At 44.1% G+C, this 18,991-nt stretch overlaps 1 protein-coding gene across 5 annotated transcripts; it reads left to right on the forward strand.

The window, feature by feature from the left end:
* The first annotated feature begins 1,634 nt into the window (after window positions 1-1,634).
* Window positions 1,635-15,830, forward strand: HTATIP2 (HIV-1 Tat interactive protein 2). 5 transcript variants are annotated; one of them, XM_086385538.1, is made up of 6 exons: window positions 1,635-2,268; window positions 2,784-2,979; window positions 4,868-4,975; window positions 14,223-14,360; window positions 14,855-14,916; window positions 15,512-15,830. In XM_086385538.1, exons 1-6 carry the CDS (start codon window positions 2,150-2,152, stop codon window positions 15,735-15,737), a joined length of 849 nt encoding a protein of 282 aa, XP_086241664.1. In that variant the 5' UTR covers window positions 1,635-2,149; the 3' UTR covers window positions 15,738-15,830. The 5 variants fall into 5 exon arrangements, with proteins under 5 accessions (XP_086241664.1, XP_086241668.1, XP_086241667.1 ...); XM_086385542.1 differs by lacking the exon at window positions 1,635-2,268 and adding an exon at window positions 2,303-2,588; XM_086385541.1 differs by lacking the exon at window positions 1,635-2,268 and adding an exon at window positions 2,303-2,479.
* Window positions 15,831-18,991: the final 3,161 nt, after the last annotated feature.

Genomic DNA, 18,991 nt, shown 5'->3' on the forward strand with positions numbered 1-18,991 from the left:
CTACAAACAATAGAGTTGAATCTTAAAAACATTATGCTGAGCAAAAAACTTGAGACAGAAAAGAGTATGTGCTGTATGATTATATTTAATGAAGTCCTATAACAGACAAAACTAACCACTGATAGCTTAGAAAATGGTTGCCTTTGGGATGGCGGGGATTGAAGGCACTTTCTGGGGTGACAGAAATGTTCTGTATCTTGTTTCTAGTGGTGGTTGTGAAGATGAATACAGAATTATCTAAAAGCATGAAACAGGACCTTTTCCATCCATGCATTTTATTCTATGTATCCATGCTGAAGAATTGATGCTTTTGAACTGTGGTGTTGGAGAAGACTCTTGAGAGTCCCTTGGACTGCAAGGAGATCCAACCAGTCAATCCTAAAAGAAATTAGTCCTGAACATTCATTGGATAGACTGATGCTGAAGCTGAAACTCCGATACTTTGGCCACCCGATGTGAAGAGCTGAGTCATTGGAAAAGACCCTGATGCTGGGAAAGATTGAAGGCAGGAGAAAGGGATGACAGAGGATGAGATGGTTAGAAGGCATCACTGACTTGCTCATAAATTCGAGCAAGCTCTGGGAGTTGGTGATGGACAGGGAAGCCTGGCATGCTGTAGTCCGTGGGGTTGCCAAGAGTCAGACACAACTGAACAACTGAACTTAACTGATTTTATTGTATATTAATTATGACACATTTTTTAAAGAGAATTAACACTACAATGCTAATCATCTCTGCAACAGATTTGATTAATGAATTCTTGAGACAGTGTTAGCTGGCATGGTTTTAAGTTGCCTTTTAGCAGAAAAGCTCTAGGAACTCTAATAAAAGAATTCAACACTGTGGCAGACCAGCAGGGAAGGAAACACTTTGCTCTGTATCAGTTAAGGTTTTTGGTTGCAAGCAACAGAAAATAGCTCTGGTTAGCTAAAGCAGAAAATGAAACTATTGCCAAAAAAATAGAAAGGAAAGAAAGGAAAGAATAAGAGGAAGTATAATAAACAGCCTTTGAACACAGGCAGGAATTAAAGAAAGTGAAGCAAACAATCAGACCATCAGATCACTGGCAGACCCCAGGATGCCATTACCCTATACAGTTGCTCTGTCCAACCAAACTCTATCTCAGCTTCCCACAGCATCATTGTATAACCTTCCAAAGTGAAAAACTTGGATGAGAAGTGTCTGACTGGCTGAGCCTAGGTCTCACCTGCATGTAAAATAATTCCCTGGCAGTTGGGAGAGGAAACATGTTTTACTTGACTTCTAGAGTAGGAGGTAGAGCCCTGTATCCCATTAATTTTGGAATTCCCTAAAATAAGACTCGGAGAAGGAAATGGCAACCCATTCTAGTATTCTTGCCTGGAGAATCCCATGGACAGAGGAGCCTGACAGGCTACAGTCTATGGGGTCGCCAAGAGTTGGACACAACTGAATGACTAAGCACAGCACAAAATAAGACTAGTATTTGAATGCTGGGCAGCCAAAAATGACCAAAGTCCACAACACAATCTATCTCTGTTGTACAGGTTCTGGCTTATGATTCTAACTCCTGTCCAGGACTTCCAAAATCTGGGACAGTCCCAGTGTAGATAGCTATGTTCTAATCCATGGATCTTGGCTACGAAGAGTGTACAGGGGAACGGGTGTAGAAGGTTGCTTTGGCTCAACCATCTAGAACCTAAGCAGGGAAACCAGTTGTACTGGTGAGATAAGGTGAGAGCCAGAATTGCATAAGAGAAATAATTAAAAGGCAGAGAGGATGGAGGCCTTGGTGATTAATCTAGAATGTGGAAAGGCCTGCCAAAGGAGTCAAAGGGGAGAGTCGGAATTTCTGACTTGAGAGGGAAGGGGTGAAGATTGTGCAAATGAATAGACAGTGACACCCAAGAGAGGCAAGGAGCAAACTGGTTTTACTGCTGTTTGGGGGCCGCTGGAAGGGAAGGGTTACGTTTCAATGTGAATTCAAGATGAAGATGTTCAACACGCAGTTGACATTATAGGTTTTGAAAAGGGTCAAACGCAGGTCAAAGCGACTGGCCGGAGACCTTGGATTCAGGCCAGCTCAGCCCAGAGGGTGAGGAAGAACGCTGGAGAGAGGAGCCCAGAGATCCCCGACATTGAGGTAGAGGTCTCCGAGCTTTCTACCCAGATGGGCGCAGCCACGTGCTCAAGGAGCGCCTGGGCCGCACCCTCCGGCCCCACAGGGCCCCATCCCTCTGGGCGGGGCGAGCAGCGATACCCGGAAGTCACCCGGAAGACGAAGTCCCGGTAGGCGTCGAGCTGGGAGGGGCCCCGCCGAGGCGTGCCAGGGGACGAGGAACTCGGGGCTGGAGGGATGGCCAGATGTCCCGGTGCGCAGCGCTGAGCGCCGCGGCTGCGGCGGGGGTGGCGGCGCTAGTAGCCGCCTTGCTCCTGCTGCAGCCCGAGGACGTGGGGCAGGGGGCCAGCCTGAGGTAACCCCTCCGCTTGGGGGACCGAGGTGGGCTCCGTACCCCCTGTGGTTGGAAGAAGGAGGGGCCAGAGTCGGGGACAATTTGTAACGGCAATTTGTGGCACCTGGCGCAGCCCCTGTTCCAGCCCCTTCTGAGGTGTGGATTGGCTCAGGTGCTGGGGAACGGCCAGGGAGCCACGCCCTGCCGGTGACTCTGCACTTTCCCCTGGGCCCCGACTGCGGAGAAGAACCGTACCTTCCTCCAGACCAACCCACCCACCTTTGTTCCGGGGAAAGCACGGCCGCCCCTTAAACGTCCCGAGACCAGCACCTGTTAATGTTATTTTTGCAGCATGGCCGAGACAGAAGCCCTGCCGAAGCTTCGGGAAGACTTCAGGATGCAGAATAAATCCGTCTTTATTCTGGGCGCCAGCGGGGAAACCGGCAGAGTGCTCTTGAAAGAAATTCTGGAACAGGGCCTGTTTTCCAAAGTCACGCTGATTGGCCGGAGGAAGCTCACGTTGGACGAGGAAGCTTATAAAAACGTGGTGGGTATTTGCGCTGTGACTCAAAAGTGTCCCCGCAGTGTTTCTGCAGGGTGAGGGTATTTTCTGCGGGATGGCTTGCGGTGGCCCCAGGAGGTGTTCGGACTTCCCTCATAGCTCAGTTGGTAAAGAATCTGCCTGCAATGCAGGAGACCCCGGTTCAGTTCCTGTGTTGGGAAGATCCCCTGGAGAAGGGAAAGGCTACCCACTCCAGTATTCTGGCCTGGAGAATTCCATTGACTGTATAATCCATGGGGTCGCAAAGAGTCGGACACGACTGAGCAACTTTCACTTCACCTCAAGAGGTGTGCAAGTGTGACCACGATTGGTCTATGAGAGGCTTTACTGGAAGCTGGATTGTATGTCTGAGTGGGCTTCCTCCTCACTTGAACAAAGCCCTTCTTTCAGTCCAGACCCCCATAAGGTGGAGCCTAGGTGAAAGGGAGGCCAGGGAGGAAGAGAAGAGCCACGTTGCCATGGCTTCTAGAGAAAACAGTCCTTGGGCAATTTTCTCAACCCCATTGCTTGTTTTGTTTACCTGTCCACTCCACACTAATGTCAGTGAATCAGTTTCTGGAGTGGGAAACACTTTCTGGCACTGAGAGGTGCGGTTTTTCAGCTGCAAGAATTTGCCCTGCCTGACTTAGGGCTGCAGGCTTGTGTCTGTAAGTTGAATCATCCTTTTCCTGTCACTTACACTTTCTTGGTTGACCCACTGACACAGCAGATTGCAGTCTGGTGCTAATTCTCTAAATATCTGAAGCTTGATCTTGGTGGAAATTTGTAAAGGGAGTAATTTGTAAACTGTGGTAAATTAAACTGTGGTGTAATTCTGATATCTCCAACTGTTGCCACAGGTTTCACAGGCAGAACATTCCAGTTAACAACTGTCTAACAGATGAATGTCCTTGACTCCTGCAGGTCATTTTGCATATGTTTTTGGTCTCAGGATTTTTCTGTTCCAAATGGACATCTTTGTTCAGACGTAGGCAGGTAATATGTGATCTTCATAGTCTGACTTCATGGGGCATGAAGTTGGACACTTCTGGCCGTTAGAAACAAATGGAGTTCTGAGCTTTGATGGTCGAGTTTTGGTGGCACTTCTTTTGCTCAGGCACTTTCTGTAAGCATTCTTTTCTTCAGCACTGGGTACAGTGCCAGGAAAATGCTTTTGAAAGAGAGGGAAAAGCAACATTTTATGTAAACTCCTGGATGATGGGAACTTCTGAAACTTTTCTTTTTTAAATTTCACAGCAAACTTAAGAGGTTAGATGGAGTTTCATGAATGTTCATGAGTGTGAGAATTAGCAAGGGTGCTTATCAAAAGTGCAGTGTTGGCATGAGACCTAGGAATATGGCTTTTTGTCAAGCACCTGCTGCCTGATTGTAGTGCTGGTTTAGACTGAAAGAAAGATTATCTTTCACATTTTATTGCCGAAGGAACACATTTTATTGCTAAGGCATATGAATAACTTGGCCAAAATGATTATCATGCCTAGTAAGCAGCAAACCTAAGACTCAAACCTAGGTTTTGAGATTCCAGAAACCATTTCCTTCCTTGACATTATACCTCATTGGTATTTCTCCTGGTAATATACAGAGAAGTCTTTTATTTTTCCAGAGAGAAAATTATATTTGAACCTGGCTTAAGAGAGCTAGATCACCTGTAGTCCAGTTGTGTGTAGTGTAGACATTTAAGTACATTGTTGATGTTTAAATTTAGATTTATTGCTTTTTCTGGAAGAAAATGAGCTTGCAAAATGTGATGTTAAGTGAATTGACTCTACTAATATTCTCTCATTTATTCTTTAAATCTAGAGGGGGTATTTTTTTCCTGTTTGTTTTGTTTTAATAACATCAAGTAATATACAACTATGTCTCTGTTGTCTAGAATCAAGAAGTGGTGGACTTTGAGAAACTGGATGACTATGCTTCTGCCTTTCAAGGTCATGATGTTGGATTCTGTTGCCTGGGTACCACCAGAAAAAAAGCTGGGGCGGTAAGGAAGAAATACACCCTTTTCCCTTTTCTCTTGTCAGTCACGTCAAAGATTCTGTTTTTGCTCCCCCTTTTGCTTTCTATTTGCTGTGCTTAATTAGCACATTAATTAGCTAATATTAGCACTTAACACTTAAGATTCCATGTGCTGCCCTAGTATTTGCTATACTTTGAATAGTACTGATAAATTCATCTTTCCTTCAACATAATCCTTGAGTTCATATCCCATCATAGATATTTCATGGTCTTGCCTTTTGCAAATATTGTGGTCACTCCATCCTCTAACTAAGGTTTGAGTAAAAGTAACTGGCTCATGCTCTTAGCAGTAAGTGTTTTTGTTTCTTTATAAATGATTTAAATTGATCTCTCTCACTTGAGTGATTTGCTTCAACCTATTTCCATGCAGAGCCTTAAGCTTCTGTGCTAGAACATCAGAACAGAGGCACGATTCAGCTAGCTTCCAGTGATGACTCAGCCTCCAGCGATGATTCAACCCCTGTGGTGATTCAGCCTTAACTGACTCGGAACTGTCTTTACACACATTTTATTTGCTTTTTAATGATAAATTGCATTCTAAATTGCATTGACCTCTATCTAGAAGTCAAACTTTACTATACAGTTAGAAATCAAAGCTTACTATGTAGATCCTGGGCAAGTGTTAATGCATACATCTTATTTGATTCATACCTTGACTATAGTTTATCTCTCTGACAGAATTTACTTGCTGGAGTTAAACATGTCTATTAATATGCAGGACGACGATGGTCCCATGTGGGCTTACCATAGGTTTATAAACAGGCCCAGGCATCAGAATCATTCAGAGAACACACAGTTAAGAACTATTGATTTATATCAACCAAGAAGTTAGGCTCAGATATATTTCTCTGGACGATCCAAAGAATAATTGTATTTATGCTTTCATTAGGGATGAATTTCCAGATTTTCTGTAGTTTTGCCATGTGCCCAGAGGAACAGTCTGGTTTATGAGTTCTTTGCTGAGAAGTGAGGATTATCAAGAAGTTTGACTCTCCCAGGAATTGGCATATCATCTCTCCAACGAAGGGTCATTTTCCTGCCGAGCAGCTCATGCAGTCTTTTCTTTCCCAGGGACAGTCACAAGCCTTGTGTCCTCTAAAAGCATGGAAAAATTTTTGTTCTAGTACACTGCAGGTTCCACGGTCTCAACTGCCAACCTGACTTTGGTGGTGACTCAGCAAAATAAAAAACACTGCATTAGGCATAGAGCGGTTGATTTTCATGACAGAAGGCAAATCTCATAGGGCTCTCCAGGGGAAGGTCTAAATTGTTTTATTGCATTCAAATTGCATAATGCAATTTTAATCAGGATTTGGGTGTGTTCCCTATCTAGAATATTTTTTTGGGGGAGGGAGTTTTTTCTCCACCCCACAGGCTGCTCAATACCTTTCATTCTCCAAACAGTTTGAAAAGATAAAAGTAACTAATGAGTAAGGAAAAGACTAGTAAACCAAATATATAATCTCAGAAATTAGTTAAGGCATAAATGTTTTAAGATAGTGACAGGAAATAAGCTGACATTTCTTCCAGAAAGTCTTTTTTGTTTTTAATTTGAAACTAATTTAGATTGGATGCAGTATGAAGCTTGGAGGTTGTGATGACTTAAGGCAGTTTAAAAGAAGTGCCAGTTCACAAGTGGCTAGGTACTTGTTTGATGGGGGCCTCACCCTACCTGGTATTCTGGTCAGGAACCCTGTCAGTTTGGTTTTTTTTTTAAAAAGGTCATTGGATGGCTTTTGCAAAGTTGGTGGCTAGCTAAGTGTCATTCTGTAGCTGTTTTGTAACTGAAATAGCCCACATTTTCATCTAGAACCCGAGTTCCCAGTACAGGAACTTCAAGAAATTCAGGGTTTCTATCTCTAGTGTTGAGGTCATCAGAGTAGCCCACTTATTTCCCTCTGACCTTCATTGTATTAGTTTGCTAGGGCTGTCATAACAAAAAATGATAACCCCCGTGGCTGAAACAACAGGAATTTCCTATCTCCCAGGCCTGAAGCCTGCACATCTGAGATTGGGGTATTGACAGTGTTGGTCGCTTTTGAGGGCTGGGAAGGAAGGATGCTTTCCAGGCTTCTCTCTTTGACCTGCAGATGGCTGACTTCTCCCTGTGTCTCTTCTCATAGCGTTTTTCCTACGTACTTGTGTGTGCATGCTAAGTCACTTCAGTCTGTCTGACTCTATGCGACCCTATGGACTATAGCCTGCCAGGCTCCTCGGTCCGTGGGATTCTCCAGGCAAGAATACTGGAGTGAGTTGCCAGGCCCCTCTCCAAGGGATCTTCCTGACCCAGGGGTCAAACTGGAGTCAATGTCTCCTGCACTGGCAGGTGGGTTCTTTACCACTAGTGCCACTGCCTGTGGCAGTGTTCAAATTTCTCCTTTTTATAACAAGTCTAGTCGAACTGAATTAAGAACCACCATACTCAGTATGGGGCTTCCCTTGTGGCTCAGACTGTAAAGAATCTGCCTGCAATGCGGGAGACCTGGGTTCAGTCCCTGGGTCAGAAGGGTATAGCTTCCTGGAGGGTATCCCCTGGAGAAGGGTACAGCTACCCACTCCAGGATTCTTGCCTGCAGAATTCTGTGGATAGAGGAGCCTGGCTGGCTATAGTCCATGGGGTTGCAAGGAGTTGGACATGACTGAGCAACTACTCAGTATGACCTCATCTGAACTAATTACATCTGCAAACAAGGGTACATTAACTGGGGATTAGGCCTTCAACATATGAATTTTGAGGTTGCAACCTCAAATACAGTCTACCAAGATTTCTACTGACACTGGTGCTAGGGTCTGTTAGCCCGTCTTGAGCTGTTTGCAAAACCATTTCCTTTAGCAGCAGCTGGTGAGATGCTGATCTTCTTTTCACATTCACACGCCATAGTTGTCTAATCAGTGCAGGGACTTCATGACCTAATCCAGATGTGTTGTATCAGAGGTTGACTTCATGACCTGGCCCTAATCCAGATGTGTTGTATCTGAAAGCGTGTTTTTAATAGGCTTCTTGGGGGGTTCTGATGCAGCCAACTCTCTTCCTCGTGCTGGGCCTGCTTTCAGGAGGCGTTGGGCAGTGTTAGTCCTCCTCACCTGCTGGTTTTCCAGGAACTGTTGACCCAGGTGACCTTCACATTGCTTTGGTATGTAACTTACGTGCCAGTGAACTTTGAAATATCCCTTGAAAACCAGATCTACATTGGCTGTAAGTGAAGTGCAAAAAACTCACAGGTGCCACTGAGAATGGGGCTTTCTCCTTATTAAGAGAAGGATTTGGTTAGTGAGTTTGAAGGGGGTGTTATTGTAGTTTCTTCTTTTCATTTATCTCCTCACCAGCTCAGCACAGGATTCCGAAGTCCAGGCTTTTGGAGTCTGTCAAATGAACGGTGCCATTAATGTGATTAACACAGCTACTGTCACGTTTATTAGGCATCATTGAATCTCTGGGCTTCTGATTCTAATAATACACTCTTCTAAACCAGGCGCTTGCACACTGCTGTGGGCCGAATACAGCCTGCCTGTTTTTGAATAGCCCTTGAGCTACGAATGTTTTTATATTTTTAAGTGGTTAAAAATTTTCAAAGAGGAAAAATGTGTCATGACACATGAGGATGTAAGAAATTCAAATTTCTGTATCCATAAGTAAAATTTTATTGAAATATTCTCATTACTTTATCTATTATTAATGGCTACATTTGCACAGTGATGGCAGAGCTGTGTAATTACAGTTGTAAATCTGCAAATATTTACTGTCTTATCCTATAGAGGGAAAGTTTGCCAGCCCCTGTTGTCACCTCTACTGTTTTCTTTGATGTCTAGAAGGGGACTTGTGAAGTGGTGAGGTCCCAGATGGTTCAGGGAACCCAGATTATAGGCTCTGTTTGGATACCGAGTGGCTATGGGGCCTTGGGTATGCCAGTTAGCTCCTGTGGACCACGGCCTCCTTGTCTGTGCTGAGAGGGAGATGACCACTGCAGCTCCTTTGGCCTGCAAAATTCTTTGACTTTTAAAACACAGAGAAAAGAGTGCTCCGAATGGAAAAAAAAAATGTGTGAGAACATGGAGATTGACTCAGGAATCTGTAAGATTTTGTTTTTCTCTCCAGAGCTCCTTTGCTCACCAAGACCTTGCTTCCTACTCTGTACATGAAGTACAGATGTGCTCTCCAGGACAGGAACAAATGGGGTCTCAGGTCATACCGTCCATTGTTGGTCAGCATCTCTTTGTTTTCTAGTCTGATTTGTAGGGTTGGATTGAAAAGGGAGTGGAGGAGAAAGAATCTGAAGCAGAAATACGGCCAAGTGGGACCCTTTGCGGGATGATAGATCCTCCTTTCTTGGAAAAGATTCTTCTTGACCTTGCGTCATTCCCGCTGCTTGCTTGTCGTATCAGTCAGAATTGAAATACTGTGTCAGGAGGAATTATTCCTAAGGCACAGTGTTCCCAGTGTGCAGGCGTTGGCAGATTAGAAAGAATACTTAGTAGCTTTGGATTGTCATAAGACTTAAAGAGTAATTAGAGAATTTATCTCCTTAGATGTTTGTGGAGCTCACAAAGCTCTCTCTGCTGTGTCATATCAGTACATTGTGTTTATTCTTTTGAGCTGGTACTGGAAAAGGAAATTTATAGTGGCAATTTATTTAATCAATTCCTTTTTCTAGAAGGACTCTGATTCCTCTCTTAGGGTAAAACACACCGACTGTGGATCGTAAAGACACAATAATATAATGGACTTAATGCTCTCAGAAGAGACGTCTTTTTTTTCCTGCTATATGGTTAGGGAAACTAAATATGATTTTTCTGAAAATTGTGTTTCTGGGATATGGAGTAGCGTGTTTTGGTTTCTTTTTCTATTGCGTTTTTATTTGAGTTGCTAGAGAACAAGAAAGGGTGTTAATAATTAGATTTTAAAGATAGCTCCCATCGGTCTATAAACAGCATCTTCCTCACTCCAGAGAAAACCAGTTGTGTGTCGGTGTCTCTGACTCCGTCGCTGGGATCCACGTTTAGTTTGGTTTCCAAGTCCTTGAAAGCCGTTGACCCCTTTGCTTTTGAGTTTCATTCACCAGCTAAAAGGCCACGCATCAGGGTGGGGGAAGTGAAATTCAAAGTTTGTGGGCTTGGAAAAATGCGTATTTATAATCAGCTTGAGGGCTCAGAGGATTTGTGAAATCGTTTTGGATTAACAGCCATTGATTGCTAATAAAACAGTATTTCGCTTTGTCCAGAGAACAGCGGTGGAGAAAGGTATGGGCACCTTGTCAACAGGGCCCATTGAGCAGGGCTGATGGGCCAAGCGTGGGGGTCGCAGCAGCAGCAGCGTGGGTGCTCGTCCCGCAAGGAGCCCTTGTCAGCCCTTTGCCAGGCGGGTGACAGGAGGGACGCCAGAGGCTGATGGCTGGGGTGCTATTGATGTGCCTTAGCTGACTAATCAGATTGAAAAAAGTCCCATGGTATTTATGTCACTTTAATTTTCATCAAACAATCAGAGACGACAGGACTCTATTAAGGAGAGGTTGATCCAGAACTAAAGCCAAATAAATTGGGGTCTCAGTTTAATCAAATTATCCCTTTACTGGCCCTGGATTAAGTGAGAGGCACGGCGTCGGTCTAGAGCCTTGTGATTGGCTGAAGCTTTCCCTTATTTTTAAAGACGCTGATGAAAGAAGAAACCTTTTTTAACAGATAGTTCTAATAATCCTTCTAAGAAATAGTGCTAAACCAGCAGCAGCAACAAAAAGGAATTTCACTAGTCACCAATGTAATTTTATTGGAAATCATGGACCTGTTACCAAAATCAGAGTTCTGCTGAATTGGAGTGAGGGGAAGAAAATAGATATGGAAGAGAAGTAGAGTGTTTTCGAATTTTTTGGTGTCATTTTGGGTGGTTCTTGGCACATTTTCAGCACATGTAAAATCTCAATTCAGAGAATGGCTCCGAGGAGATCAGTCTCATCCCACTGTCAGAGTGTGCTGAGTATTAAAGTCAGCGTGCTGCACACCCATTAAGAAAAGCAGCAAGAGGGAACTGCGATCAGTGTGTAGGGTGGGTCTTCGAGTCCAGTATTAGGATTGAATCTCAAAGTCTACAACCCAAAAGGAGATGGGGATGATAACCTGGCTAAGAGTTAAGGTTATATCATCTAGAAAAAGGAAAGGCAAAGGAACAACAGACCTGTCCTGCAGGTCGTGGACATAGTCAAAGATTCTCTGTGGGGAGTGATGAGAAGAGAGGACAAAACAGGATTCTGGGGTAACAGTGATGCTCTGTTTCAGGGTCTGGGAGCTGGTTGCAGAAGACGTTTAGCTTATGAACACTTTATAGCCAGTCCTATACTGAGAATATGTTTTCTTTTATGATCTACTGCCATACAAAGTCTGGAAAGTTCGCTTGGGCCCCTTGTTTTAGAATTGAATTCTGTATTAGTTTCCTATTGCTGCTGTAACAAATTCCCTCAAAGTTAGTGGCTTAAAACAATGTAAATTTATCATCTTCTGGTTAGCAGGCTGATGTGGATTTTGCTGAGATAAAATCAAGGTGTTGACAGGGCTGCATTCTCTTCTGCGGCTCTAGGGAAGAATCCATTTCTTTACCGTTTCTGGCTCTAGAGGCTGCGGGGGTTCATGGTCCCTTCCTCTATCTTTAAGGCCAGCAATGAGGGATCCAGTGCCCCTCACACTGCCTGACTCCAATCTCCTTTTCTGCTACCCTTTTCCACTATAAGGACTCTTGTGATTACATTGGGCCCACTTGGATAATACAGAATAAGCTTTTTCAGCGTCAAGGTTGTTGTTACTGAATGTTGTTGTTCAGGCGCTAAGTCGTGTCCGACTCTTTGCGACCCCATCAAACTGTGGAAAATTCTTAAAGAGATGGGAATACCAGGCCACCTTCCATATCTCCTGAGAATCCTGTATACAGGTCAACAGTTAGAACCGGACATGGAACAAAGGACTGTTTCAGAATTGGGAAAGGAGTACCTCAAGCCTGTGTATTGTCACCCCACTTATTTGATTTATATGCAGAATAAATCATGCAAAAGCCCAGGCTGGGGTGAATAATAAGCTGGAATCAAGATTGCTGGGAGAAACATCAACAACCTCAGATACACAGATGATACCACTTTAATGGCAGAAAGTGAAGAGGAACTAAAGAGCCTCTTGATGAGGGTGAAAGACGAGACTGAAAAAGCTGGTTAGCAGCCGTAAGTCCACCTGCACCCTTCATTCACCTTGGCCGTGCAGCCTCGAGCACATTCACAGGTGTGGGGATTAGGATGTAGGCATCTTTGAGGGGCCAGTATTCTGCCTGCCACAACAATGGATTAGTCCTGTCATTAGCTGGAGATGGTGTGAGGTAAGAAGGAACATGGGTACAAGTGGGAAGCCCTGCTTAGAGAGTCGGGAATTTGCATCCTGCTCTCAGCTCTCTCCCTTATTAGCTGGGAGTTCTTGGATTGCTGGACCTTGTGGTCGGTCACATCTCCACAGTGAGGGGGTTGGCTGTGATGTTTCCAAAAGTGCCTTCTATCTATCCTATGAAAGATACATACATTTAGGGTCAAAAACTACGAGAGGGCAGATTTTGTAAAATTCATTTACTCTTAATTGAAGGATAACTGCTTTACAGAGTTTTGTTGTCAAGCATCAGCAAGAATCAACCTTAGGCACACCCATGTGCCCTCCCTCCCAAACCTCCCTCCCATCTCTCTCCCCGTCGCATCCCTGTAAATGGTTACAGAGACTCTGTTTGAGCAGATTTTTAATTAAAAACAAACAAACAAAAAATCACTGGGACAGTAATCCAGCCTTCAGATTTGGAATCTTCCTTATGTGTAACCTCATTATATAATTGTGGGTACTTGTGAAGTTCAACTTCAGTGGATTTTAGACTTCTTTTCAGCTGTCCTGAATTTGAAGATGCCTGGCTTTGTGGTGGTCCCAAGAAGCTATTACACGGAATTCTCTTTTCTGGATACAGGCATGTGTCCTTCAGTTAGACCCTAAAAATAAAAATGAATCCGTATTCTCTTGTTTACAGCATCCTCTCCCCTCCTCCTTTGACTGCCTCTTATTTTTTTCCTAGTTGGATTTGCCTTTTTTCTGCTTTCACTGGACTTTTATTCATTCCAGTATTTTTGGAGCACCTACCATGTACTGGGTGTGTACAGATGCTGAGATGTGAACTAAGAAAGACCCAACTGCTACCCTCACTGGACTGAGTCTAGATCAGGGGTCTCCCAACATTCTTAATTATATGTTGTTGTTTATTCAGCTTTTTTGTGACTCCATGGACTGTAGGCTACTAGGCTCCTCTGTCCATGGAATTTCCCAAGCAAGAATACTGGAGCATGTTGTCATTGCCTTCTCCAGGGGATCTTCCCATCCCAGGGATCGAACCTATGTCTCCTGCCTGTCAGGTAGATTCTTTAACACTGAGCCACCTGGGAAACCCCCTTGATTATACACCTGTCAGTAAAAAATTTGCAGATGTACTCCTTACTAACATGTAAAGTGAAAGTGAAGTCGCTCAGTCATGTCCGACTCTTTGCGACCCCATGGACTGTAGCCTATCAGGTTCCTCCATCCATGGGATTTTCCAGGCAATAGTGCTGGAGTGGATTGCCATTTCCTTCTCCAGGGGATCTTCTCGACCCAGGAATCGAACCAGGGTCTCCCACATTGCAGGCAGATGCTTTACCGTCTGAGCCACCCGGGAAGTAAAGTATGTTGTAAAACATAAAAGTTGGAAGTTAAATAGACGTCATTCTCATAGTGCCTGGATAGTGTTGGCAGCCATTCTTCTGAGACACTACCATGTTAAAGTTAACACTGAAAAAAACAGAGAAGACAGGAGGAGGGTGGTAAGACTGTAAGTGACCAAAGACACAGAAACATGAGGCTAAACACCGTTTGCAAGCCTCATGATATTATCGTTCCTTTTGTTGGTTGCAGATTTGCTCGGTGTCTGTGTTTCAGTGTCACTGTCCTTGTTTTTCATCACAGTCTGGTCTTGCTACCGAAGCTGGAACATCCATCCTGAGCGTCATATCGGAGCCCTTCCCAGGGTCTGAGCCGGATGTTCATGTTTTACTCTGATTCATTTTGCTTGGATCCCCTCCCCTCCCCACCGCTGACTGCTTACCTGCCACCCAAGCTGAGGAGTAATTTTTAAGATGAACTCACAGCTGTTTGGAAAAACTCATTCTTTTTGCCCTTAGGAGGGATTTGTCCGTGTTGATCGTGATTATGTCCTGAAGTCTGCAGAGCTGGCGAAGTCTGGAGGGTGCAAGCATTTCAACTTGCTCTCCTCTAAGGGAGCTGATAAGTCAAGCAATTTTTTATATCTGCAAGTCAAGGTTTGTGCATGTTTCTGTCTTTTATGTACTTTGGGGAACCCTGGCTTTTTGGCAGTAATAATATAAAAATGCTAGGTAATACCAAAATGCATTAAATGCATTATGTTTTGCATTTTTTATAGCTGCAGGGACTGCTCTTTTGCAGGGTTATATTTAGTAATCAAGAGTGATTTGAAAGATAATTTCCAGTGTCTTCCCCTTTGTTGATTATCTGGTAAGCATGAAATGAAATGTTGCCATCTCTGGTATTAAAGATCCTCAGAACTCTAGCATTAGAAGAGACTTTGAGATAGTTCAGCACATCTTTTTTCATTTTCTACTGCATGTCATCTCTTCCTTCACTCTCCAGACTCTAGAATCTAAAACTCTGGAAGAGGATATTTACAAATATTGAGACCTGCAGAAGCAGATTGTCTTCAAAACCCCAAGTTACTCTTGTTAGCATTACAGCAAGTCGGTCTTGATTACATAATAAATGTGTCTTTTGCTAACAGGGGGAAGTGGAAGCTAGAGTTGAAGAGTTAAAATTTGATCGTTATTCCATATTTAGGCCTGGGTAAGTATTCCTACTGCCTAGGAGTACCCCTTTAAGTTAGTTATTCTCTAGGAGCTGGTTTTTCGTTTGAAGAGACTGACAAATAAGATATCTATGATGTGAATAGAAGTTGTATGGAGGGAGAGCACTTCCTCGAAGAACCCAGCTTTGGGCTTTCAAGAAAGGGGTAGATGCCACGTTGTTGGTGCCACGTTCAGAATAGTCTGGAATTTCCTGGGTAGCGTTTGCTGCCTTCTTCAGAATCCTCTTCATGCCCAAATAAGACTGTTTTCACACTGGATTGGTGTTTGGGCTGTCCTAACAGAGTAACACCACAGAATGGGAGGTTACCAGTCCAAGATCAAGGTACCATCAGGGTTAGTGTTGGGTGACGTCACACTGGGGATTAGGGCTTTATCATGAATCTGGGGAGACACAGTTCAATTAACATCCTGTATGGTGTGAGACTCCGGGAGATAGGGGAGGAAGGGGAAGCCTGGTGTGCTGCAGTCCATGGGGTCGCAAAGAGTTGGACAGGACTTAGTGACTGAGCAACAACAACAATGGTCTGAATGCAATTTACCATCTCTTCCCCTGCTTTTCTTTTTCTCTTTAGAGTTCTCTTATGTGATAGGCAGGAATCTCGCCCAGGTGAATGGCTGGTTAGGAAGTTCTTTGGCTCCTTACCAGAATCTTGGGCCAATGGGCACTCTGTGCCAGTGATAACTGTGGTCAGAGCAATGCTGAACAACGTCGTGAGACCAAGTGACAAGAAGAAGGAACTGCTGGATAACAAGGCCATCCATGACCTGGGGAAAGCTGATGACTCTCTCAAGCCATGACCACACTGGAGAAATGTTTTTTTTTTTATTGTCAGATTCAACACCTACCAGCTAATTGGTAATTTCAGAGTCTTAAAAAAAAATGTGCTTTGACTATGGTTTTCAGTTTTTGTCCAGTCAAAAAATTATTGTGCTCTGCCTCAGTGTTTTAGAACCTGGGGCTTACCTCATGGCTCAGATGGTGAAGAACCTGCTTGCAATGTGGGAGACCCAGGTTCAGTCCCTGGGTGGTGAAGATCCCTGGAGAAAGAAATGGCTACCCACTCCAGTATTCTTGCCTAGAGAATTCCAAGGACAGAGGAACCTGGTGGGCTACAGTCCATGGGGTTGCAAAAAGTCAGACATGACTGAGCAACTAACATTTGCTTGCTTGTACATAAGTAGACATCACCTGGGGAGCCTTTCAAAAATAGAGATCCACCAGCTCTCTGGTGGCCTAGTGTCTGATATTCTGCACAGAAATAAGGGGTTCATAGGAGGGCCCGAGTCAGAATTTTCTGACTCAGAACTTTTGCGTTATGGGCACAGGAATCTGTTGTTGAAGCTTAATGTTCTGATGCCGCTGGCACAGAGGCCAGCTTTGAAATGCTTTTCTGCAAAGTCACAGCAGCAGTGCACACTTTATGTATCATGCAGATGAGTTCTGAACTAAAATTGTTTACATTTGTGTCTTTGAGTTACCCTGTGCTGACTGAGTGTTCAATGTGTAAGTGAATATTGTGCCTTACTACTTCTTTTGGATATATAATAAAAGTTACTATGTAGCCGAGCTTATATAATTCATGGGAGAATTAAATAGAATAATTAATATGAATGGATAAGTCGTGGGTACCCTTAGATTGTTAGAAAATGCCCAGGTTTCATTCAGAATATGCAGTGCATTGACCAGTGGGGTGATAGAATAGCAGCTAATATTTATCAGGGGATTGCGAAATGCCAACTTTTATACATGCTGTCTGTCCTTTAACCCTCCAAGCAATCCTTATAATTCACATCATCCCCATATCTCAGATGGGGAAACTGAGGCTCACTGTGGCTAAGTGCCTTGCCCAAAGGCCCAAAGCTAAAGCCAGGAAATAGCAGAACCAGGATTCTAACCCAAGTCAGCCTGAATCCATAGCTTCTGTTTTCAGCCACTCGGCAAGAGGGTCCAGTGTCCGTGTATTTCCAGGAAATTCCACCTAATTGTTACTGGATCAGTACATGCCATGGATGCATAAGATAGAAATATTTGAGTTTCTCTATTGGTCTAGGATTTCTCTAATGATTAACCACAAAATGTTCACATAGCCAGTTAACATGTCTCAAAGTGCTTCACTTTAAAAACTATGGAGAAGGAAAGGAAGATGCAGAAGGAAAGGTCAGAGTCAAGAGGAGCACACATCATGGGGCAAAGGATAGCAGTGAAATTCGTCTTAACTTCTGTGCTGGGGGAAGCCAAGTAGTGAATCTCAAGCTTCAGTGGACGCCAGAAGATACAGGCTATCCCCTTTAATGTGTGTGTGTGTGTTGTGCTTATTTGCTCAATCATGTTGGACTCTTTGCGACTCCACGGACTGTAGCCCGCCAGGCTCCTCTGTCCACGGGGATTCTCCAGGCCAGAATATTCAAGTGGGTTGCCGTGCCCTCCTCCAGGGGATCTTCCCAACCCAGGGATGGAACCCAGGTCTCCCGAGATGCAGGTGGATTCTTTACCATCTGATCCATAAGGGAAGTGCGCACGCATGCGTGCATGTGTCTGTCTTAAGAGGGTATGGACATTCCCAATGTTAGTCATCTAGGAAAGAGGCATATCTTAGGATGAGATAAGCCCAATGTCAATCATCTGGGAAAGAGGCATATTTTAGGATGAGAAAAGATTTTGGAATGTGGGCTTTAAGAAGGAGGTAGAACATCTTCCTTCTTCATGGAGGGTTGGTTTCTTTTGGGGCTGAAATCTTGAAGAGTCTGTGTGGGTGATAACAAGCATGGGCTGCAAGAAGTGTGGCGTGAAGTGAGAGGACCCCATGAGGATATCTTGAGGCTGGTGGGCTCTAAAAGCAGCTATGCCCAGTGCCCAGTTTTAAATTATTCTGTTTGTTATTTCCTTACCCACAAACCTTTTGTCGGGTCTTCAACATTCTATTCTGATCTCAGTAGTGAAGCAGGGTGATGGGAGATGGTCTGTGTTTTATCTTTCGAGTAAAGAAAAAAGCTGCTCCCTGCTAAGCCCAGCATTGTGGTGACAGATAAACTTCTGACCCTGTCACCCCTCTAGACTGGGTGTTATTTTGATTACTGTTAACATGGAGTTGTTCAGTCTCTTATGTTGTTCATGTCCGACTCTTATGCAACTCCATGGACTGTAGTCTGCCAGGCTCCTCTGTTCATGGAATTTTCCAGGCAAGAATACTGGAATGGGTTGCCATTTCCTTCTGCAGGGGGTCTTCCCAATCCAGGGATCAAACCTGTGGCTCCAGTGAGCTACCTGGGGTGTTAATGGGATTTAGCACGTTTTCCTCCAAATGTTATGCAGACAGGGAAAAGATAAGCCTTGCTGGAGAGCGTGTTGGAAGGATGAAGGAAAAAGCTGAATGAGCCCAGGTAACAAATGACTTTGAATTCATTAGTTCATTCAGTAATATGTGGCACTCCTATGTGCCACTGGACATGTAGGCAGTGGGTTTACAACAGTAAACAGTAAGTCTAACCTAGCGAAGCCAGCAGATAGTCTGGCAGTATCCTACAACATGGGCTTCCCTGGTAGCTCAGCTGGTAAAGAATCCACCTGCAATGCAGGAGACCCCGGTTTGATTTGTGGGTCAGGAAGATCCCCTGGAGAAGGGATAGGCCACTCCAGTTTTCTTGGGCTTCTCTGCTGGCTCAGACGGTAAAGAATCTGCCTGCAATGCCAGAGACCTGGGTTCAATCCCTGGGTTTGGAAGATCCCCTAGAGAAGGGAATGGCAACCCACTCCAGTATTCCTGCCTGGATAATTCCATGGACAGAGGAGCCTGGCAGCCTATAGTCCATTGGGGTTTGCAAAGAGCTGGACACGGCTGAGCGACTAAGCATGGCAGAGTGGCACATCCTGATATAAGGGGACCTCAAAACTAGTATTTGATGGATTCTGTCCCCTAGAGGTTACAGTAAAAGGAGTAAACTTCAGAAGAGTGTAGCAATAATACAAGGAATTCTCATTAAGGAATTTTTTTTATTCACTCAGTAAATTTATTGAATATCTATTATAAGTTAGGCCACATATTATGTGCCAG

The sequence above is a fragment of the Bos grunniens genome, chromosome 29 (assembly GCF_055505025.1).
Source record: "Bos grunniens cultivar Pamir isolate PY7600 chromosome 29, Bosgru_T2T1.0, whole genome shotgun sequence".
Lineage (NCBI taxonomy): Eukaryota > Metazoa > Chordata > Mammalia > Artiodactyla > Bovidae > Bos > Bos grunniens.